Source organism: Ischnura elegans, chromosome 7, assembly GCF_921293095.1.
Source record: "Ischnura elegans chromosome 7, ioIscEleg1.1, whole genome shotgun sequence".
NCBI classification, from domain to species: Eukaryota; Metazoa; Arthropoda; class Insecta; order Odonata; family Coenagrionidae; genus Ischnura; species Ischnura elegans.
In genome coordinates, this window is record NC_060252.1 from 81,252,335 (window position 1) to 81,278,158 (window position 25,824).

At 36.6% G+C, this 25,824-nt stretch overlaps 1 protein-coding gene across 3 annotated transcripts in view; it reads right to left on the reverse strand.

Moving 5' to 3' along the window:
* LOC124161841 (spondin-1-like) overlaps positions 1-25,824 on the reverse strand; it is a 265,009-nt gene that overhangs the window by 75,477 nt on the left and 163,708 nt on the right. For all 3 annotated transcript variants that reach the window (XM_046538057.1, XM_046538056.1, XM_046538055.1), the window contains exons 4-6: positions 14,836-14,980; positions 9,255-9,461; positions 4,165-4,288 (exon numbers count right to left, since the gene is read on the reverse strand). In XM_046538057.1, the coding sequence (XP_046394013.1) occupies positions 4,165-4,288; positions 9,255-9,461; positions 14,836-14,980 (476 nt within the window). The remainder of the gene's footprint in view (positions 1-4,164; positions 4,289-9,254; positions 9,462-14,835; positions 14,981-25,824) is intronic.

Sequence of the window (25,824 nt, forward strand, 5' to 3'; positions counted from 1 at the left end):
CCCCCCAGTCAACCTATAGCCCCCCAAAACATTTATATTTATTTTTGTACACACTACACGAATCTTTACAATTTTCTCATTTATTCACATATACATTTAATTTGTGAAAACTGTACAACAGCTAATTATGATCTTCATATATTTATTAACAATTGTAAGGTTTTGTAAATGTTTGAATATTGTTTTACCGTTACATAAAACGTACGGGGTGGCATTTTTAACATAGGGGTAGGCATTTAAAAGCATAGGGGTGGCATTTTGAAACATAGGGGGCTTACCATTTACTGAAAATTTAATAAATATAGTGACTTTTTTAATACGTCACTTTTGGTTTTTCGGGGTCACTGAGTTTTTTTGCTTTGTGTCATATATAAACGTTGCTCATCCCCTGTAATCTAAATATAAAGGCTGGTTTAAAAAAAAAAATTTTTTATAAGAGCTTATTTGGAGTATAAACATTCAACAATCATAAGTTCTCTTTTGATTCGGAGGCCTGAAGTAGCATATCCTTTGATTTTTGCATTGCTTCGGTGTAGGCTTTGAAATTTGGTGCCACAGAAGAATGTTGAACATCAAATGAATCGACCGGGCGAGCGATTAGAATGTTTAAGAAGAGTAGGAGAAAAAATTCGGATATTAAAACCATAATAAGAAGACGAAACAACTAAATCGGTAATTTCTAGATATTGGGCTGATGAATACAAAAGTCGATGATAAAATAGTCAGTGCAGGTAAAGGTGGATGTGAAAGAAAAAATACATGTAGGTGTGAAAAGGTAAGGAGTTAGGTGAATTCAGTGGAGAGCAGGGTCAAACCACTTATTGGATTGTTAGCCATTGATTATAGTGCATGCATTTATCGATACCTGTGTACTTATGGGATGTACCCACTTGGAGCATTTTTCTCCATTCTAGAGCGCATTGAGTACTTTTTATTCAATATAATTTTTATTTCATACTTATTATAGCGGCTCGTGAGTTGTGCTTACTCAAATGCTCATTACGTGCTTGATCTATGCTCACTTGTGTTTGGCCCCTTTAGGGACTTGTTGAGTACGCATTGAGTACTTTTTATTCAATATAATTTTTATTTCATACTTACTTTAGCGGCTCGTGAGTTGTGCTTACTCAAATGCTCATTACGTGCTTGATCTATGCTCACTTGTGTTTGGCCCCCTTAGGGACTTTATGAATGGAACACGATATCTGCTTAACTACTCAACTTGTTATATATGATTTTACACTTTTCCGGCGAATAACTTAAGAAAAATCTTCTCGAGATTGCGCGCGGGTTAGATTATTTAAACGCCTTTTAGACATATTAACGCCTTTTAGGGGTTTAAATAATCTAACCCGCGCGCAATCCCGAGAAGATTTTTCTATACTCAACTTGTGTTAATGTGTATGGAATAGACGTCATAACCGGGTGCCCAGAGGCCACAGTTGATAGTGTAGCGTTTGAAATGAAGTTTTTGATTAGGCTTGTAAGGTTACGCTTTGAGATGCTAGAAGAACAAAATAACAAAAAATTTGATAAAATGAGCAATTAAATGAGTGCCAATTATTTCACATAGCCTAACATTGAAAATTAAACAATACATTTTAATTATTGATATGTAACATGCCCATCTTAGATGCTAAATTCATTCTATCCTGTGAAATTCGTTTTCAGAATTACAGAATAAAATATCGTTGTTAAGAAATAGACTGATAACATTACTGTAATTTTTCAAATTGTATTCACTGCATAGTTCGAATAGTCCATAAAATTTAGATCATTCCTAAGCAAAATCTTCCATTAACACCAAAAACTACTTTCTTTAGAACCCGTTAACTTTTAGACTAAGTACGAAAAATGCAGAAGTAACTAAATCATAACCACAAACCGATTTGAGTGTCCACACCTTATTTGACCATGGTGTTATTTCACATAAAAACAATGCCACATGATAAAAGTAAAAATGAACTCAATATTCTCTATACATGCGAAATTAAAAGAAATGAAAGCGATAAAGTTTATTTTTTTTGAATACGGAAAGAATTAATAACCATTGCAATTTACCTCGTTCATACACAGATTATCTGTCATTCTGCGTTTGTAAAAATTATTTTTTTTGTAGCTCATGTTATCAAAAATGGGGTTTAAAAACGCAATCATCGTTACAAAAACAAAGTGAAATCAAGTTTTCACGGAGTGAAAATTGTATAAAATCATTGACCATTGTTAGTATAATCACGGCATCAATAAAGGCTTAAAATACGATTTCATTCTAAATGAAAGGCACAATTTAACTTCAAAGAATTAAAAATTGAATTAACAAATCATTCACGAAGATTTTCAGTTGCATTCGCTTACTTTTTCCTTTTTCAGAACATCCATTTGTCATTGAAATTAATCGTCATTTGCAAAATGAAAGCGCAAGGGCTTTAAAAAAAAAAGATACACTAGCTCTGGATGAATAATTTAATCCCTAAAAAAATTAAATTTGCAAAAAATTCATTTCGAAATAATTTTGAATGAGCCCCCGTAACTTCCTACTTGAAGAGTAATAATCAATTTTCCGGTCTACTGACAGGTTTAGCGCCATCAAACGGTATGGCCTAATCTATTTTGTTACCAAATTATCCCCTCATAAAGGAGAGGTTAGTAACTCTTCACCCTTGAAAACCAATTTGCATATGCTTTGAGTATGCTGGTGGCTCACTCAATATCCCCACTAACTGAACTACGTTCACCGCCTTGGACAAAAATTTCGGCCCGCTCAATAACTGGTCCTTGGTCAGCCTTTGACCCAGCCAGTCGTATTCTGGAAGAACCTATGCAAGCTCAATAGCATCCTTCAGCCAGTGTTAGGATACCAGCCGTTAAACCCCTTGCGCTGAATTTACGAGTATATCTCGTCATAAACTTTCGATGCAAATCGCGTAATGATGAGTGAAGATCGTCATCAGATTTTCATGATTTTAGCGCTCTTTAGGGGAACAATATGAATATCTAGAAAGCTTGGCAATTTTAAAACACCCATAATGTACATTACGTTAGATTATCTATCTCCTTTTATTATGTCACTTTCATAGACTCAAAACATGACAAAAATCAAAACATCGAATAATCGAATAAACATATACAACAACATAAAAGAAGAGCACAAATCGCGTGAATGCGAAACATTACCAATGTGACCAACACACACAAATGAACCCTTGTATTCGACACATAAAGATCTCATATTTCATGAAATTTTATGCATTGGAAGGAAGAAAATTATTTTATACGAGTAGCGATAGATGTGTTCTCGACGTTCTAACGGGAAAGGAAAGTTCGTGAACAATATGAAATAATAATCACTTTTTAATCCACTGTTTCACGTTGATTACAAACTACAATATCATTTCATTGCCTACCATGCCATTTAAAAAGAAGCATAGAAAAAATGAATAGAAGATAGAAGTAAGATATTCAGAAAATCAATTGAAGTGGAAGGAGTAAATCGAAATCTTTCCCTATGCTCAAGTCCATAAGGTCCGTAGCTTCACACACATCCTCGCTAAACATTTGTCTTCAAAATCCCTCTTTATGAACAGTGTGCGTGAAACCACACCTATTTACATGATTTGCATAGATAATTAGATCTATTTCTGTAGGTAAAATTCCCGTATATGTATATGTGCCGCTCAGCAAGGGATGAAACAATACCTCAATTCATAGTGTCATAAAATTTATTTAACTGATTATTATCGCTTGAATATAAACAAGCGGATGAATTGATCTCCTTATAACTATATAACTTGCTATAAAATAAACTTTTGATGGTGATTGATTTCCTCGAGCCATAGAGGTTAGCTAATACATGAATATGAGGTTTGCAAGTCCTTCAAGAAAAAAATGAAGCTTAATATCAATTTTAAGGCATGAGACTAATTGAAATAGTTTGCGTAACTTCATTTGAATATGTAATTCATGAAATAAACAATAAAGAGAGTCACTACAACAAAAATGTATGGCAATAACATTTCAGGAACAACCACAATTGCAAATTAACAGGGATCATCCATCAAACTGGAGGAAATATTAATTAAGGATGATTCGGTCAGAATTGTGATACATTCGCTCATCAAACTCACCAAACTACCGTAATAAGCTTATACACACTTCTCGACTCACCTAGCATGGAGACAAGGGACATTAGATGGTGTTTATTGTCCACTCTGAAGACAGCAAACGTTTTCCCAGTGACGTTAGGGTAGCTTATTCCTCGTGCCTTGATTATGGTGCGTATATGTTCACTCTGAAAATTAAACAAAGCAAAAAAGATGAAAAATTGAAAAACTTTTATGCACAAAAAGCAGTAAAATGAAATTTTAAGTTTACCTGGCAATTAGACTGGATAAAAGACATTCAAATGTCTGATTATATTAGAGGAATTGACTAAAAGCTGTTACGATGGTTTTCCCGAAGTGTGTCGAAGTTAAATTGCATATCATAATTCGTCGAAATGGAATTTAGGGTTAAATATTAAAGCTCCATAGGTTAACTAAGCAATTCTAGTGGCCATAGGTCATTACTTCATCGGGTGTGCTAAGGGGAGGATCAAAAGGTTTGAAAAGTATAATTCGGGACGTGAGGAGCAAGGATCAACCAATAAATCGCTGGCCGGACCCTTTTTCCGTTGCCGCTGTGAAAACCGTTTTACATGACGGACTTAGTGGCAATGATGAGCATAATCGCAGCTTATCGTCGTGTTTGGAGGCCAATTCATGGCAGAAAATAATCGAAAAAGTAACGAATTCGGTAAAAATGAAGGCCAGGTGGTAAAACATCTCCCATTTTTATGACTGCTCGATTGAAAAGTATCAACGCGTAAATTTAAGAGCCTGGTAAAAAACAACAATAATATGAAAAAAAATACACGAAATACTATAACACTGTTTTTAGTACGTTTGCTCGAAGTAATAATAAGTCTCCTACAAATGATGTTGGCTCTTACATAATCAAAATTACTACCACAGAAATATTAAAAATAAAATATTTATGCATTGATATCAATTAAGCAAAAGCGTTTTGAATGCTTTTCAAGTAGAGTTGCATGGCAAAGAAAAATCATGCGAGAGAATTGGTTTTTATGTACCTACTTCTAGTGCAGTTTAGTCGAAAAAAGGACACCGTAGAATTCTACAGAAATTCAATCTGATATAAAGAAAAAAAATGTATCAAATTATACAGACAATAAATTATTACTTATTTGATTTGAATAAATCATTCGTAATAGTTCTCCTTTTTAATATTTGGAGTATATAGAGTAAGATTTAATGACGAAAATGAGAGGAGTTTGGTTGGTAGGAAAATGGGTTCCTGCGTCCTATCTTTATTAAACATCCTAATAAATCTTAAATGCTGCTTTGAAAAACTCTGTACTTGACGCTGTTTGAAGAAACTAGTGGAAATAAGAAGAACTCTTAGCATAATATTTGAATTATAATTCATTTTTTAAACATTTTCATGTTGAATAGGTGACCAAACAAGCAGAAAATTGAATCAAACTGAAGAAAAGGAGACAAATTCACCTGAGAAAGCACATACGCTTAACATCAACTTACTCTCTTCGACGCTATGACAATGTGCGTCTAGATGACTACCTCAATTCGATTCCAATTATATAATCTGAAAATGTCGCTTGTATCCTATGTGCTGCTGCAATGATTGACTTCACGCAATGGTTTTTCTACCGCAGTAATTTGGCAAACGCATTGAAACTGAAATGGGGATCCAACAAAACTCAGCCAACTTACAGATGCAACAAATAAGTAGTCTTTCCGGCTCCCAAAGGGCAGAAATAGTTTGAACGGGCACGAATATGAAAGATAATCGGAAATTGAATCAACGCTGTACATCAGGGGGCTTTGAACGAAAATTAAAGCCATTATTGAATAGATTTGAATAAAGTCCAACGAATAATACCCATCCGTATCAATAATTCTTACTGCGAAAGCCTGAGTAAGCCTTTTAACTTCAAAAGTTAAATTTTGGTGCTAATCGGTAACCTGAATTCCTAAATCCATTATTTAACTTTCCAATTGTTCTCCCACCAGGGTTGTTTGCAAGCCAGGAAGTATGATTTAAATTACCTAAATTTAATTTAAAATTGGTTTTGATACCGATTTGGTTGTTTTAAAAAATTCTATCAGCTCCTGACCAAAAATAAGCGTTGACGATTGAGGCAAAGGCAATTATTCCTTTTTAAGTATTTCCATGAATATAAATTACTTCAAGTACAATATTGGATAACTTGTATCCTTAAAAAGTTAATCATCTGAATTATTTCGAACGGTGAAGATACTTAAATTTCATTTAGCTTATTTCTTCTACAAATAAAAGTGACCTTCTCTAGGAAAAATATCATATTGTGGTTCGCTCTGAGGTGATCACTCAAAAAGATTTACCATTGAATCTTGAGCAAAATTCAATTACTTGGAAATTAAAAGATGAAGATGAGTTCTAGACGGATTTCCCATAAATTACATATTATATGCGCAATCAATATTTGGCATTAAAATTAAAGAAACCCGTCGAAGTAAAGAGGCATAAAATATATTTCGTAAACATGCACATATTTAGGGTGAAAATTTACAAGTTCAATGATAAGAGGTAGGCGCCGTCAATCGATACGTGATTCGTGTGGATTTTTGGGGCTCTACGGCTCATAATTTGGCACTTATGATTAAAAATTAAATCTTAATCATTAAGAAGATGACAGTTGAGATTGAAAAAGGAATAGGTATACACCCAAGTATTAATATATTCTAGGAGTACCACGAACTTCTTTTGAGCAGATCGGTGTCGGCTCCGCGGCGGCATGGACTAGTTTTTGGAATCGGTGGCCACCACCATTCATTATATGTCCATTTGAATAGTTTAAATCACTCAAACCCTTAATCAGGTAACGAATACATGATTTTTTCATTTATTCATAATCTCATCATCTTAATAATCATCTCATTTTTTAAGGGAATTTGGTTATGGTATTTGGAGGAGGCAACCGACAGCTAAGGTCATTGACGACATGGGCGAAAGGTATGGAAGGAAGAATATGGAAGTAAGGGTGGAGAGAAACCCGGCGACGGCATTACCCTGCTCTTAACGAAAAGCGCCAAAAGGGACCACGGCTTAAAGTCCCATCCGACGGACGGAGGGAGTGTTGGGCTTGAAATGTTCTCCACGCATAAACTCAAGCAGGGATCGGGGGTAGTCACTGAAAATTCTCTGCCACTGCCGGGATTTGGAACCGAGCCCACCAGGTAGGAAGCCAACACTTTAGCCACCACACCAACTCGATCACGTAAAAATTCGGGGAACGTCATTCACACACAATTCAGCTTCATAGCCATTAAAATATATCTCCTGAATGTTTTCTTTTCAAGAGAATCCCATCAGGAAAAGCAGCATAATTACGAATCCACAGATTAGGAAAGCGGGATAAGCTTAAAATACGAAAATCCATTAATACACTGAAGGCACAATATGCATGGTTATGAGGGGGACAGTAGATAACAATGAGTGGGCGAAAATGCTATCATAATTCCAGACGGTTTAATTTTCGCTCTTCATACTACGTCAGTGAGGACTGTGCATCGTTCACTCTGCACTATTGATGATTATGTCGCTAATTAAATCGACTGCGATAATGTCCATGAAGCTCATATCAGAATTTAATCGCAGTTAAAGTTTACCACGCTCTCAAGTCACATATTAAATAAGGGAAAATCAGCTTCGTATTTCATTTTAAATTTTTTACTTATGGGCCTAATATCTTTATTTGCCTTATTTTTTCCTTTAGTTACTTGAGTATTTCCTCATCCAATTATTTTAAAGACTAACCCCACAAAGCCAGGATTATAAGCTTTCCACTAAGGAGTTTTAATAAGCTTATTAGTTTTTCTTTCTCGTCTTTGGAGACGATCTCGCATCTATCAAAAAGTCACCCCCCATCATGCAAATCGTTGGAACATCATAACCGTTGCTTTTAATCGCCCCTGGATCAACCTGTGAAAATACTCATGTATTCCAGCGGGCGTTCCGTTCTTCAACTATCAATGTAGTAAAGAGATAATTTTGATGCATTAAGAGTCTAAAGCATACGAGGTGTGTTCATAAAATAACGAGAATTTATTTTTAAAATTTTTAAAGCATTTTTAAATAAATTAATTTTCATTCGCCTACATTAATGTTGTCGCCTTTAAACTAGTTCCCATTAGATAATATGAACTTTTGTCAGCGTTTCTTCCAATCCTCGAAACACTTCTTAAACCCGATCTTTGGAATAATCTTCAACTCTTTCAGCAAGCAGTGGTGTGTGAGCCGGAAAACGCCAAGCTGATATTATTTTATAAATTTATTTCGAGGGCATGTATGCGTAAAGACATGCAAGACTAAGACAAAGGTTGACAACGGTATATTTTACATACTTCTCACCTCAAACTGTCTTCACGTGAAGAAATACTACACTCGCTTAGATTATTACACCCCGCACACCACCGATTGACATCCGACATCAAATTTCTTCACTGCACCACGAATGGGTCCTTCATATGCATTGATCTCCTGACATTCTTTACACTCCATATTCCATCTAGCAAAGCCCGCAATACTGAAACTCTACACCAGCTCAAATTCCAACCGTCAATATCCCATATATCCCTTTTTTACCGCTTGCCTTCTCTTTCCAATTCCGTCTCAAATTCTTCTTCTTCTCCTGGCCTCTTTGCCTCCCGCACCAATTTCAACAGCCAATTTCAAAGATTCTTCTTTTTGATACCCACCTTCTGTATGTATTGTACAGGTTAAAAATGATTTTTATTCGTGAGATTATTTTTACACTTGTTTTTATTATATTTACTTTATTTGTTTTGTTTATAAAACCCAATGTAAAGGTCTTAGTGCTTTTTTGGTATTAAATAAATAAATACTCAGAATAATTCAAGATCATAGCTTAAGATTTAAGCGAGTAATAACACACCAAAAATTTCCGGCATAGGAGGAGTAATATTCTCGTAAGGTGCTGAACAAATTATTTTTAAAACTAGAGAATTCATATCCAACTGATATCTGATGTGATTAATGTAGGTATAGATAAACTAGCAATATTTCAACAAAGGACTCTGTTGAAACAGTAACCATTAGTGCCATTTATTGCTAAGTGGAGTCCCAATGTATTAACTGACCCCACAAGTACCTTAATATGTACAAATTTCCATTACCTGCGCCTTCAATTCGGACTCCAGCTTCCTAGTGGAGCCCTTCTCAGCGACGTTCCTTAGGCCTTCAGACGCCATCCCGCCGTACTCCCAGAAGCGGTAATCCGCTGTATGGGAAGCGCCGATTACGTCACTGAAGCGAGTCAGCCAACCATTGTTCGGGAAGTCTTTGGGATGAGTGTGGCGAGACCACAGTCCTTCGAACGTCACCTTAAAGCAAGAAATAGGTCAGCGGATCACATATATTTTCAATCGAAGTAGGTTTTAGAGTCTCCAAATTTTAAAATAGCACCCAACCAATTTCATTCCAACATTTATAATAATTATGGGTGACGTTACAGCACAAATAAGCTCGACTCACATTATATTATCTCAAAAAGTGATTTTTTTTTATTTTTAGACGGAAAATATCAAGGGCAGTAAATACATCACATAGTTAGCAAAAAAATACGGAAGTGTTTCTTGATTGGCAGAAGAAATTAAGTTCGAATACCAAAGTTCGATACACTCAAATGAAAGGTCTTCTGCCAGATGATGGCTTTGTGAGCCGAAACGCTGGTACGCATTAATTAATTGTGGAAAATGGCAACTACCTTCCATTTCAAGTATCCTATCATAAAATCTTTCTATATAAATTAATAATGAAATTAATTTTCGTGTTGATAAAAATGTTTGATAATATTTTCTCGTGCATATTATTATGATTTTATACAAAAAATCATGCCGTAGTAAAAAAAACTGCGATAGCTTGATAACTTTAAGGGCGAAGCGTTAGGCTGCTGACTGGAAGGTCCCAGGTTCAAATCCCAGGGAAAGCCTTCGCACACCCTCACTCAAAAATCTTAGAAAAAAGTAAGGGAGAAGAACTTACTTCCTTGCCAATATATTGAAATAACCATATGCCTATGGGTAAGTCTGGGATGAACTCACCCCTCGCCTATCCGGACCAACCTAAGCACCTGAATCACTGAGCGAATAAATCTTAAAATATGATTTGAATATGCACATAAATTGAAGATTTTCATTAGAGGAACATAAGAAAGAATTAACTCATCACAAATCCACTAGCTTGATACTTTCCCATTTAAGTGGACTCCTTAACTCGTGATTAAAAGTCAGATAAACAATTATAATAATTATGATTACAAATACTTACAAATAACCTCGACTAACATTATATTATCCAGAAAAGTGATTTATTTTTATTTTGAGACGGCAAATACCAAGGTGGTATATAAATCACTTAGTTTGCAAAAAAATATACAGTAGTTTTTCTTGATTAGCAGAACAATTAAGTGAATTGAAAGAATTAAATATAACTTATTTCAATGTAATTACAATATTTGAGTTGCAGCGCTTTCAATAAAAGGATTTTAAAAAATACCTGATCTAGGCTTTAAGATTTTTTATGGCAACTTTTGATAAAAATTTCACACAAAAACAAAATGGCTGACACAATCGCCCACACTAACATACCAGTAATCCGAAGCTCTTGTTCACGCATGTAGTCGCAGCATTACAATTCTTTAAAAATTCATAGATACGTCTCAATTATTTAATATCTTATTTTCAGAGACAACATAAATGGTTTTATTATCGCTGAAAAAAACTAACCAAGGGATAGCTGGTGGAACTTTCATACTCTAATCTTTAAACATGATTATTCACGCTTCATGACACTTCAATTATATTCTAGAATATATCATGTGAAAAAAAAACTTCATCACTCATGAATCTCAGTACAAACGATATTATATTCGTATTTTTCGATTTTCCTACCTTTTAAGAAAATTGATTGAATTATTACATGCTGTTTTTTTTTAACTTAAAAAATTTTAGAGGTGTAAAAGTAGTTCACAATTTTTATTATGGAGGGAATTGTGATTTCTAATTTTTTACCAAAATAATGAATTTCTACGAACAACATTCCACTTTTGAAAAATAAATCATCGGAGAAAAATAATCTCATGACTAATTTTTTCTAATAGCTAAATTTACTCATTCTCAATGGATTCCAGCACTATTTTCAAATAAAAAATAATAATAGAATAAATAAAAAGGCTTTCATTATGCTTAGGATTTTGATAATGCTTAGGATTTTTAGAAAAAGGAGGCATCCTTTTTATCTATGGAACACCTAAAGAAGCAGGGAACGTCTCCAGACGCGCGGCATAGGAATTGAGTAAACGAAGAGTTCACACTATGGCTTCGGAAAACGTGATGACGTTACAGTTTGGGGTGAAGCAGAAGAGCCCGGATTCAATTTCCTTTCAGAAACGGCTCTTTTGAAAGAGGAATAAAAAAATAAGACTCGAAATAAAATGAACGATGTACCCAACGTTTTTCGGCGTTGACCAGCAACCTCACTCAGCAACGCGATTGGAACAATGGCGGTGGGGGAGGGGGGACGGAGGAAAAGAAGGATCAATGGTGTGGAAAAAGCCTTTCACGAATCCTCGCAACACAAAAGAAGGAGACGACTCTGCGCGCAGCTGTCGCCCATGGAATGGTTTTCATGACGAGAGGTGGATGGCGAAAATTGAAGAAATTGCGTTTGGCGTAATAAATAGTGATCGAAGCCGGACCTAGAGTATTTACCTATGTATGAGCTGTTGCCACCTGCTGATCCTGATTATTAATTTACATTTCTGCAAGTATCCGAGAAGAAAATTTTAAAAAACTGAAAACTGCTCATTCTTTAAATATATTTTTTAATAAATTTCAGTATTTACGTAATTAAATCAAACATCGAATCCTAAAATGATATCGAAATACTAATTTTTATCTTCAACTTGAAAAAATATTTTTTGGAAGTATCACAAGAGAAGCGTTTTGACTTTCTCATTTTGATGCTCTCATTTTGATGCTTGGTAAACGCTGAATCTACGTCTAATCTGAAAAGTTGCTCAAAATATGGAAGAAACGTTAAATGAAGTTTACTTTAATTCCAGTTAACTTCATAAAACTAATCGAGTATTTACTGAGATACAAATATTTTTTACTGCTGGCATCTCGACTTTGGCAAGAAAAGTATTAAAATCATTTAATATTCGATTTAATTCTCGTTGTGATTAAATTTCGATTTAATGTCATTTATTTCTTCAATTTCTACTATCCACCCCACGTCATGAAAACCATTCCATAGACGAACAGTTGTGGGACGAGTCTTATCCATCTTTTGTGTCGCGACAATACGTGAAAGTCATTTTACACACAACGAATTTCCGTCCATCTATAAAATGTCATTAAAAATTAAACAGAACCAAAAAATAACGAAATAACTTATTTACCGCAAGACCAAAATAATTGTGCAAAACTTCGTTTAAGTTTGGAGCAAGGATAATGGCCACCATTCAAAATTATGTCACCGTAACAAAAGAAGTTTTTAAATATTATCCATTTTAATATTTACAAGCGTGATGAAGTTTCACAAAATAATTCTAAAGGTGCAATTAATAATACGTTAGCAAAAAAGATAGTTTTCGGTGTAATTTAGCGGAAATTTTAATATTCAAAATAACGGAATCACCGAGTCTTATTTGCACACATTTTTATTTCGACCGGCCTATTTTCCAACAGAAAAATTCCTCAAATAAAAATTGCTAAAATCTGCGTGCTGTAACCTAGGTCTGTCGAAATAAAAGAGAGTCGAAAGACTCTTTTATTCAATAGAAAGAAATAGAAGTCTCAGTGATTTCATTAAATAAATATGAAGAAAGAGCATGTAAATAAAGTAAGCATAAAGGTTTCCAACGGAGATGTGAGTGCTGCCAATGTAATTTCAAATCTGTAATTGAAAAAAATAGATTTTGGAGTTGTGTCTTTTTATTAAAGTACATTTTTAATAATTATATAGTTCTCATCGAAACAATTTAATATGATTCATTGATATGCTACCACAAATTCAACCGATAAATGTCGTGAAAAGGCCTGCAGTTACTGATTCAGCCATTGAAAGGATCCAAATTTTCCCATAGCCTAGTTGAGGGGAAGAAACATAATACCTCCATCATTTAAAATCTTCGTCTATTGCAGGTGTATGGACATTTTAGTAGATAGGCAAAAGGGTAGAGTATTTAGCATCTCACACGGATGTGATTTAGGATGCAAAAGAAAACCTTTCGTATGCACCTGAAAAATCGATGGTGCTGGAGAAGCCCTTTCGGGATCCTACCTAAGGGAACAAAACGGACGATTGTGTCCGCCGTTTGCAGTGCCACTGGACTTGATTTCTAAAGCGAGACGGAGTGAGAAATGGAGGGCGGGCGTGCTGAGGCCGGGATTGATGACCACTAGCGCTATTCAGTTGGCGTCGAGTTGACTGTTAGGGTGTTGGTGGTTCCTGAAATCGTCCGCCGCCGAAGCCACCGGCGCGGCGCGCCGGTGCTCGACTCAGACAAAAAAAAACTTCGGAGGAACGGCGTACCGGGTTAATAAATGGAATAGGTTCTCTCCACCGTTTTTTTTTCAACTAAATTCGTTAGTCTTATGAACCGTTTAATTTCTTTTTCTTTAGTTTCCGGATTTTTTCCTTAGAACTCCCGTTTTTCAAATAGGATAAATTAAGGAGAGGTGCCACACATTTGGTAAAATAACTTTTGTTTTTGGTATGGGCGAGTTAATTTTGAAGAGTTACCGCCACAAAGTGGAGAATGTTAAAATTTCCATTTTTTTCTTTGGACGTAAGACTTTCTCAGGACTTGAGAATTTCTTAGAACTTTTTCAGTCCGCAACGCCTGACCTCATGGCATATAGAGTGGATTTTGGACAACATTTGCCTGTATCTCCAAATTAAGCATTTTACTTCATAATTTCTTGAGATGCAGTTTTTTTGTTTGAGAAACAGACGATTATAGAAAAAAATCGAATATTTTTTCTCTGAAATTTTCAAAACTATTGCACTTGTTTTTATGAGAGTACAGTCAGTTGAAAACTTGTCGGCCCACGCGCGGACTTCGCTTTTTGGTATCGGTGAGTTTATACTGAAGAACCTCCAAAATTAAATTCAATTAAATTCGCCACCGTCGAATGCATGCGGCGTTTTCTGGTCACTCTGCCAGTTCTTACGATTTTTGTCTGCTTTTCCTCCTAAAGAAACGTTTTCCTCGGTGGTATCTAACCTTAGCTTGACTAAATATAGATAGGGTAAATCAGGGAGAGATGCCGCACATTTTGTAAAATAGCTATATTTTGTCCTATTTTGCTTTTTTAATTAAACTAAGTATTAAATATGGTGGCTAGTCTTGTTTCTGACATACTCAGAAAAACGTATACTCACATCATTGTTCTCTTAGCTGTAAGAATTATTTCTGTAAAAAATTACCTCGCGGCGTCTAACCCGTATGCTGTGGGTGACAAGCCGTACCTATGAGGGTGATACGCCACATGCTAATAAAACCGACTAATGCTGATTTCTATATTCTTCAGCTCCACTAAAAAAGAAAAATTGTCGCCTTATGCGAAGTTTTGAGGAAAATAAAATATGGAAATACTTTTGATATATTTTCACCATTATTAGAAATTTTCTACCTTTTTCAGAATTTTATATGAACAGTTAAGCTCACTTATTGGCCTGAGTGCTTACCTCGTACTTGGCCTCGTCGCACGCGCAGCAAGGGTCAAGCACCTGCGGCTGCTCGTCGTGGTTCTCCTGCACCTCTTCGCACAGCTCTCGGGTCAAAGGTCCCTCGTCCATATACCACACGTCTCGGCTCTCCACTACCGTCGCCCTGGACACAAAGAGAAACAAATTAAACGCTTTAAACGGCCCATTCAAATGTTACCCCGGCGGTGGGTCGATTCACAATGAAGAAATTCCCCAGATGACCGCTGTGTACGTAAACGAAAACCAAGGACTTCGCGATTTCACAAATTTATTTAACAATAATTCAACTGGCTATAATTCCAACATCAGGTGCAAATGCAAAGTAACATACATACATGTGGCTGTTACTGTATGTTTTTTAGCTGATGATGACATTCTACATGAAAACACGGGCAATTTCATAAAGTTATTTAACAACAATTTAACTGGCTATAGTTCCATCATCATGAGCAAACGCAAGGTAACATTCATAGCTGAGATTGTTACCTTGTTTTTGCAACTGATGATGACATTTTACTCACGGTCAGTCAATTAAGTGTAAGTAAGTAAGTCAGTCAATGAATTAAGTGCATTGCGAAAACCTTAATTTTTGTTCTCAATGAATAGTCACACCTGAGACAGCTACTTTCAGCCCAACCTTCACAGGAGATCCATCAGTCGCCAATTAGTCTCCCCATGGAGGAAGTTAAGATAGGACGCAAGATTATTTTTTGCAAGAAATCGTCCCGATGTATAAGTGGAAATTAGGAGCGCATGCTAACAATTAATGCAGGCCAATGAAAATAGAATCAGAAGCACAAGTTAATTCATTATGCGATCCTCGTATGCTGCGAACTTGAACGTGTAAGTAACCTTTGAATAAGTATTCATATTCAGCATTGTCCTCCGAGAGATGAGAGGTTAACGAAGTTTCACGACAGTTACGCAGTTCAACACAAAAATTCATTTTAAATTTATGCTTGAATTGTTTACGAAGTCATTCATCCTCAAAAAAAATCCTACGACTCAAAAATCATCAGTACAGGGTACGCTCAAAATGAGGGAAATTGGTTAAAGAATTTATTTATTATTTACGTCGCGACGCGTCGTTCGATGTCAGTTTTAAAATTAATAATTAATGTTTGGAAGGACATTTCTTAGCTTTTCTACAAAAACACACACTTTATTGCCGACTAGTTTCGGTTACACTGTACCATTTTCAAGACTAGTGTTAATTAAATTAAGTGTAGTTAAATTAATGTCGTGATAATTGAGAGAGTACAATGAAGAGGTTATAATCGCCACAATGTTAATATATATATATATAGTCTATAGTCGTTATAGTCTATAGTCTGTAACGACTTTTGAACCAGTCTTTTGCCCAAACGATACTTGTAATTTAAATTTTTATCGTTGCAATAGTCTAAGTATATTTTCCGATCCCCCCTGAAATATTTTTTAAATTTCTTTTCTTCTTAATTTCTTTTCTTTAAAAGGAAACAAAATATTGAAAAATCGTGACTTTACAAAAGATTTCTTTGACAAATGAAGTTTTTTCTACTGTGAAAATTGTTTAATTTTTTTTAAAACCCTCTACTTAGCACCCTGTTCTTCAAAAATTTTCTACCATGGTTTTGGACCTCCCACCCCCAACGATATGCCTGGCTATCCCACTGCACTGGAGGTTTCTCAACGTTACGCTCTGTCGAAGACAAAATTATTTCCAATCGTCAGTGGCATAAGGGGAAAGTTCCACAAAATACTAATATTATCATTGAAATCCAGCAAGCAAATATATGAAATATGATATGATGCTTTCACGGTAATAATGTGGGTAAACTCTTCTCGGGATTCCCAACGAGTTAAATTACCCAAATTAGCCCACGTATCAAAGATTTCCTTTCAGCAACCCTGAGAATGAGACCCGAGTCGACGCTGGAAACGTTGGCTAATATAGATAATTTAACCCGGTGGGAATCCCGAGAAAAGTTTACCTACAAGAAGTAGCGGATACAGAAAAATCTCAAGGGATGAACGCAAAAGATACCTTGAGCTACCTTGACTTTTTTCGTAATGAAAAATAATGAAGTCACATGCATGCATGCATGCATTTTTATTTTAACTGATTATACAAATACACAGGACAATGCCATCTTATGATCTAAAATAGTTTAAATTGTGGTTCTGCAATGTTAGATAATGCGGACGACTCCGCAAGGGTGGGGGGCGCGCCCCTTGCATCCCCTGTATGTATCCCCCACTGCCCACCAGCAAGTATATTTTTTTAAATGCATAAAGAAAATTGCGGACCACCATCAAGGAGCAGCAGAGGACCCTTCGAAGATTTCCACCCAGACCAAGTGTGCAAAAATGATGTGAGGATGATGACTTGAAGGGAAAGGGCAATGTTGCTTGGAATTTAGGGAACTGACTCTCGTCGCAAACCGCGGAATGTAGGGCGCGAACCTCATAGTTGGGCCATTCAAAACGAGCCATGAGCGCCACTCTGCCACAAGTCGAGGCAACAGGTACCGTTGACAACAGGCTGGCTGGTTCGAGATCGTGAGTTCTGTTAATATTAGTTCAGCCAATCTAGATAAAAATCAGTGGATCACTCACTTCATGGAATGATCTTCCATTTCCCTAAGGAACGGGGAATTCGGTTTCGACTGTGGCAGCCCGCGATGCCCTAAGGACAGCGCATGATTCTTCCAACCTTTTCCACTGCACCTTCCTCATCATCCTTCCTCAGAAGGCGTCGCGTCGGCGGGCTCCTATTGAGGCTGCTATTCCTTTTTACAACGCTTTTTATAAACTCGCTTTTTAGCTTGTCTACTTGTACGGGTCAATTCTTGCATCTCAATTTTAACCCACTTCCCGATTAGCTATCAAGCCGAAAGTTTCTCGATAACTCAGAACCTGATGACAATGCAATATTATAACACTTGTGATTGGAACTATATCTCGATTTTTATCCTAAATTTAAAATTAATTATGGGAATTAGCTTTGCTTAACATCATTACATAATGAAAATAACCGATACAATGAGCTACATTTAATTACATTTCAATTTTGGTTAAGTGTGAATTGAGTGATGTACACATTAAGAGAGGGATCATAATTGGAAATTTCACGAAAATGACTTTTACTCTGCTTCCCGCATGAACCTATCTAATCTTTGGCACCTTTCGTAAAGAACAGTCTCATAATAATGTTGGTTGGTGGCTACCTTTTTCAATGTATATTACACGGTTTCTTGGGCCAAGAAATGAGTAATATTAAAACGTCATTACATTCAAAATTATTCTGTGCTTTACCTCACATTGGTGCATATTATTTACACGTGGGCAGTAAGTCCCTTCCTCCATTTATTTATAAAATAGCGAAAATTTCCTTTTCGCTATTTTAGAAACTCGGGTCGCTTCCCCAAAAACCACATGCCTTCTTTATCGGTATATGTTGACGGGCAGAGTTGCCAAGCACAAAGTGGTAACAAAATTTTTACGCAAATACAAAACAAAAGTATAGTCTTATTGATAGCGGTCGACTAGTTTAAGCTTCCAAATCACAAATGTACAAAATGTAACGTTACAAAAATTATTGATATGTTTTTCACTTTTATAAAATCTGTTAGCTCGCCTATTCAATGATACATAAAATCATAGGGAGAAAAGAAGTTTCTTTAGTTTTTACGGTAGAACAATGTAAAGTCAGAGATCCACTTTTGGTTGAATAGAGTATAACGATGTAATGCTGAATATGAGGTCAGTCGAGACTGCCAACAAGCAATGTACTTGAGCTATGAAAATATTGACTCGTGGGTCAATAATGCCCAGGGATGGATTTTGAATACGCGATCATGAAAAATGAATTATTCATGACTTCACAGAGGCCATATATTCAAAATAAACCAGACGAGACGGTGCGTTATCATATCGACATTGTCGCACTGGATACATAAATGACTTCTTAGGTTAAATAAACTAATAAATAAAATAGGCTTGACCACGCTGCGGCGACTCGAAGCTTTCGAAATATAAATAATGCCACTTTTACCGATAATTATCTGTTTTTTCTGTATGTTACCACTCGTATTATGTTTCAATTTTCCAGCCATTTACATGGCCTCCAACAATAAGGCATCGTGTGAAAATAGTTAGATCACAAGATAGTAGTGAATGCAGCTCGGGTGTTCCAACGGATAATCTCCTCCATGGTGGCCGGCGTTTAGAGTTACGAGTCGTATTCCTTCCTCGGGGCTGAATGACCACGCTTAGACGACTCCAAGCTATCGCAATAAAAACAAAACCACTTTTATCAATCATCATACTGCATGACCATTAAGCATTCAGGCAAGGATGGCAACATAAACTAAACGAAAGTCGAAACCAGTAAAATTTCAATAGTTTCGTTCGCGGGAGCGAAATGTAGAAACTAAACTAAACGGATTCAAACCCAGGGAGCTAAACTCAGGGTCGAAACGAAATCGGAGTCAAAACTAATGTAAAAACTCTTAGACGAAACGAAACGCAGATAATATTTCGCACCGGAGGGACCACGCACTTCATGTTGGAACGGTTTAGTTTCGACCCACTCAACGAGTACGAAATATGGTTGAATGAATTAAAGGCTCGGGCTATCGCCGTTAGATGCATGGGGCAATCATATTTTTACCACAATCAGGAGAACGGTGAACGCAAACTGGTCATTCGATTTTTAACTCAATGCTTTGACCCCTCCACACGTACGCCAAACGTAATAGGTCGAAACTATTCTCTCTTCTCCCCCTCCACTCAACTTTTGGGATCGAAACATAACTATGGGAAGCGGAGTTTCGTTTAATTTAGTTTCGTTCCCGGGAGTAAAGTTTCGTCCCGGGTCGAAACTAAACTCCTTGGTGATTTTAATTTCGCGCGGGAACGAAACTTAACCTTCTTCTTCTAAGTAATCAACCCTTGGGTTGGTTTGCAGCAGTCATCCATCTCTCTGTCCTCCGCCAGCCTCTTCAGCTCTAGGTAGCTGTTACAGCCCATGTCCTTCATTACTTGGGTAATATAGCTCAACCTCGGCCTTCCTCAGCCGCTCTTATTTTCTAAACCTAGGCCTCGTATTTTCGTTTCCCTTCGGGTCGATACGAAACATTTTCGTTTCGTTTCACTTGCCCTCCTTGCTCTTAGGATGGAGTCTGACTCGTACCCGGAAACGTCGGCAGTCTTGAAGGAGATTATACGGCGAATCACCCGAGCAGCATTCTTTACTATCTTGTTATCTTTTTCTGTTCACACCATACCTTATTGTTAGAGTCCGGGAGGAGTGGTAACGTGCAGAGAACTCAGATGATAGTCGATAAAAGTGGTATTATTTATATTGCGAAAGCTTCGAGTCACCTCAGCATGGTCATTTTCACCTCGCATCCCCCGGTGGTTCACTAGAGATGTCTTCACTACCAGCATCCGCCGGGAAGGCATAAGATCTTTTTCTATTATAACCACTCTTTTTTTATCACCTTTACCCATGGCCATAGGCGGATTTGGGGGGGGTCTAAGGGACACGGGGGCACATCCCCTCTCCTCATGCCTAAAAAAATAGATAAGATTTTTAATACGGTTATCATTACGTTCGCTAAATTTCGTGAATTACGGAGCCTCGATCATTTAATTTAATATTAATAACTTTCATGTCAAAATAAAGAGAATATTTTCTACAGTAACAGTTATATTTTGTTTTTTAATCTCAAATATGAGAGGGCCTATAAGGCTCTTGTGCCCCCCAGAAAAATATCCTGGGTCCGCCCCTGCTCATCGAACTTAATTGAAAACGAGACGTCCACATAACGAGCATCAAAATCCATCGATAAATATCCTGCGTTGGAAGGTCTAGTGAGCATTTCCACGCCATGATTTAGACCCCCGCGGGGAAAAGTTGAGGGGAGAAGTCAGCCGTGGTGTTTAAACAGCAGGCGTCTTCAACCCCAGCAGGCAATGATCCCTCAGGATATATGGTCGGGCTCACTCAGTAGGGGATCTAAAGGGGTTGTTTTGAGACCGCCATAAAGCACACACAGCAAAGACCGTTCAATTACATGTCGAGGTGGATGAGATACGACACTATACCTCCTCCTGTCGTGTTGGCTTACAGCTTAAGCCGCGGGAGATAGTTTAGGAATCTAAATCGCCCGCTGTCGCCACTGAGTGAATCTCTGGAACTTCCTAGATTTGCCCTATTTCATGATGTTGCGTCACAGAAAACTGCTATGTTGGTTAATGTTCATTATTCCCATGTTCAATCAAACTCCTATCCTAACCCATTTCTTCCCAGCGTTGCGTGAACGCAACGCAAATTTTGCTATTTTTTCTCCATGTTTGTTGACAATAAGTTGTGCATACTTTTTACACACGCAGATCAATGACTTCTACGACATAATGCATTTTATTGGAGTAATTATTAAGTTTTGTTTTTGCAATCACAATTGATGGGATTAAAATGAAAAGATTATTGTAAAATTTCATATTCGTTTTATCAGGGCACCTTCTTAGATTACAGATTACGTAAAGTCTGAGGCCTTTGATGAGTACATCTCTCTACATCCTTGGCCACTGCAACAAACTGGGCGAAATTGACAAAATAGTTTTCGCATTATTCAAAATAAAAAGAATTCACGCAACGTTAGGAAAACTTCCAAGGAAATGGCGGTAGTCCTTAAGTAATCACGCAACAAATAAAATATGGAAGATTATCGATTTGCGTCTTATTATCATCATTGCGTCTTATTTGCATCTTATTGCGTCTAAATATCAAGAGCTATCATCATTTTTACGCGTGTCAATTCTATTAGTAAAATCTATCCTATTAGTAAAAAGCCTACAGTATCATTCTGTAAGCTCAACCATATTCCGATACTCTGTACTGTCTAAAGAATACTTAGGAGAATTGCACATAATCAAGATACTGATTACCTTATTAGCAACTATATCCTCACTTCTCAATGTCCCTCAATCTGATTCTCGTAAGAATTGAAGTACTCATTATCATTCACTACTCATATTAGCCACCGATTAAGCCACATAGCCACTAATAACCAGCATGGCCTACAGATTGTTTTCTCTTCGTCTGCGTAGGAATCAACAGGCAGTAATCGAGGAGATACTTGCTTCTCTCAGCTAATTCAATAGACGCTTTATATTTAATATCATGCGAGGTGATTTTAATGTAATCAACTCTGCATAATAGGCACTGGTAACGAGTGGAATAATGAATTAAATGCTGTTTCAAAATTCAAGAAAATTTCAATTAAAAAATCCATATTTTGCTCTGCAGCATTATGCATTCTCGTCTGGATGCGTCCATTTCAAATTATGGGAAAAATAACTTGAGACAACAAATAAATGCTGCAATATGGTAAAGTGATAGAGATATCCATGGTCAGTGCATAGCATATTTATCTCTGTTTATTACAAAAACAGGGCATTTGAGACGACCTTCCAACACCGAGGCATCACGTGTCTAACCACTGCCTTACCATTCTTGCAATTTTTTCCAAATAAACAAAAGTTTAAGCTGCTGCATACTACATTTCAGCACTATTCATCGCTAAGCCACCAATTTTTGCTGTCCACATTTTCCTTTGACTGCATGTGGAAACTATTGTTTACCCTTCCATTTTATAGGTGTAATGGATTTGTGACATGCCTTTTGTTAACATACATCGCTATTGTTCTCATTTACTGGTCATGATGAATAAGGTAGAGCCTTAGGAACCTATGAGAACTACATAATTTGGTATTGTTGAATATTCCTCTCGATTATTTTCTATGGGAGAAACATTAATGTAAAAAGGCCAGCTGAAAAAGGCCAGATTTGGGATCAATATTTAAAAAATCGTCGTAACGCTAAAATCAAAAGCCTTTTCAATCGAAAATAAAGTGGTTACCTGGGGCTATTTAATGATTTGGCATTGATAAATATTCCATCAAAGCATTTTCTGAATAATAAACGTCAATATGAAAAGCCTAGCTGAATTTTGGGATCAATAATTTAATAAATCGCTGTAACTCTGCAAGCAAAACCCTTACCAATTAAAAATTAAATTTTGTGATGAGTCTTTTTGATACTATTTATTTTTTTCGCTAAGTAACATCTAATCCCCGAAACAACGTGAATAGCGAACTCCTTGGATCCTTCTACTAACCAACCCATACCAGCCATATGAATTTGTCGTTAAAAGGCCTTTCCCTTATGTGGCCGCAAACATAATTAATCTCGACGATATTTGGGCTTAATTATGCACCAACTCCTTAAGTTCATGACGGCCATACTTCGTTCGCGGCTATCAGAGCAGATGGCGAAGAGAAAAACTCGGAAGCAGCCTCCCTGAAATATTAATTCATCTTAACTCAAACCTGGAAAGACCCTACTTCGTTTTCGCTTAAAAAAAAAGTTTGCCATATTTTTTTATGGCAAGTGCTGCTCTTGGCGGCTCGTGGGACATAATTTCAGGAGAAAAGGGGAAATGAGCGATGCAAATGACAATGGAAGATACGGCAGAGACGCTATGGCAACGATAAAAAAAAAGAAATATATAAAGCGCACCCGCGTCACCCACAAATCCCTTCTAAATTATTCTTCAATAAAAAAATAAGCTGCAAAAAATTTCACCCTTTTCGCTAAACAGTTTCTCTCGAAATTGAGCATATCAACGCGGGCTTGTTTGTTAATGAAAGAGGAATTAAAGCGACGCTAAACAGATTAAACCTTTCGTTTTGCGCGTTATAGTATGAAACCTTATCTATCATAACTAATTCGACAAAAAATTGCAGAATATTTTTCATAACAACAGTTACATATAAGTAAATATTTTATAATATATGGGCTTAATCCTTAACTAAACAAAGTATATTTTTCATCTCAAAAATTTATTTCAACATAATTTCAGCAGTTTAATTTTTAAGGGAAAAAATCATCTTGGCTTCTGAGCATTGAAATTCGTTTGAATGGGTGTTAATTAAATTACCTTTCATGGAAAACCTTTAATATAAAGGCGTTTTCGAAAAAATTTCCAGTTTATTGTTTTCCTTTATCGCCCCAGCGTGTTCATGAATATATATTCAGATTTTATCAAGTTATATTCTTAAAACGCAATACATATTGCTTTCCGCATTCTATTACTCCTATATGTGTGCCGCTATCGATTACTATAGACTGAGTATACGTATTAGTGGACAGGAAAAGAAAGACAAAAAAATTAAAAGGAAAATGTAGCAAGGAGAACGCAAATAATTAATATAGTGATATTAAGAATGAAACACAAAATAAATTTTGTGGATATTTTGGCCAAACGCATAATTATCCATTAGGCTACACGGGTGCTTTCACGCCTACAAATTCCTAGTAATAGGGACGCCATATATACACCTATTGGCTAAACTTTTCTCGTTGACGCCGTCAAGAAATAAAAGGGTTCCTTTCGAGCTCCTTCAATTTGTTAGGTAGAAATAGGCGGGCAGAGGATAGAGACGATACTCTAGAGGAGGGGAGATGAGTAAGGGGATGATCATCCCCTTTAATTGAGCCCACTACCAGCAGTTAACGGAATTCCAGGGAAAATGAGTTGCATAAAGGGTGCGAAATGGTCATTAGATTGCAATTTTGTCCCTGAAGAAAATTATCTCGGGTTCTCCACCGGGTTTCTTCTCCCATCACTGACATTTTTTCGACGTCCGACTTGAGCAGGGTCGTTAAGGCTTAAGTACAAATCACGCACTTCAGCTCTAATTACGATGTTCTCCACCGAGTTAGTTCTTCCATTACTACCAACGTTACGACGTTCGACTCGAGAACTGTCTTCAAACCAGAAGTATGCCGTTTATGGATCTGGATTATGGGTGATGCTGAAAATACAGGGCTTCCTTTAGATACGGCATACTTCAGCCGTGATTACGACTCTCAAGTCGGGCGTCGAAACGTTGGCAGTGATGGAATAAATTACCGGGTGGAGTACCCGAAGGTATCGTCATCGGACTGCTGCAGTTGAAGAACAAAACATCGTCCACGATGACGATACTCAAGAAGTTGCAGGCGATTCAAGAACTCACTCGGAGGAGAACCCGATAGAACTTCATTCACTGTATGCTCTCAGAGAACTACAGATCTTAGGTTCTGCGATCACTCGGGATATTTTTTCATTGACTTACATGAGTACTACAGATATCAAACTTTAAAGGATTAGGTTTGGTTGTGTTTGCTGGATTCATACTGAATGATCCTCATATGAAGTTTCGCAAGCATTTCCGTCGAATAGGGGCACAAGGTTCGTTTTTTATTTTTGGTCAACTGCCTTTTTTATTTAGTGCTCTAAAACTATATTATCAACAAGATGCTCATCACAACGTAATTTATTATACTCGCAGCAGTAAAACTTACATATTCCATCCTAAGCTCATTCAATACATGATACCATCCCATACAAATCCATTCCATCCCATACTAACCATCGACGTAACAGTATTTTTTCATGATTTGGTGTTTATCTTTATCGTACTGGGCTTAAAGCTTAGGTGCATTATTACGGCACTATTTCAGATTTTTTCATTATATTTCGGTATCCATTATAATTCCGAAGTCGTGCGTGCTTACTAAATTCATACTATTTGTGTAAAATCCTTCTTAGCGATAGAGAAATCTTTGCATGGTTTTACTGTCTCACAACAATGTTTCCATTCGTTTTGGTAACAAAAAATTTACCAAATCAATACTTCTCGTTTGAGCAGGAATCGGAAGAGGGAGAACTTTGGCACAAAGAGATTTAGTTACTGCCATTAAATATAGGTAAGATAAAGTGCCTATGATTGAGAGAATGCTCAGAAAACCTGGTCATTTTTGGGTGAACTCGTGAAATTGTATAGCAGTCGAAAACATCGATTAAATAAGGCTTTGCCGGAAACTTAGTGTGTCCAAATTCCATGTCAGAGGACAATATGTGAGGAAATTGC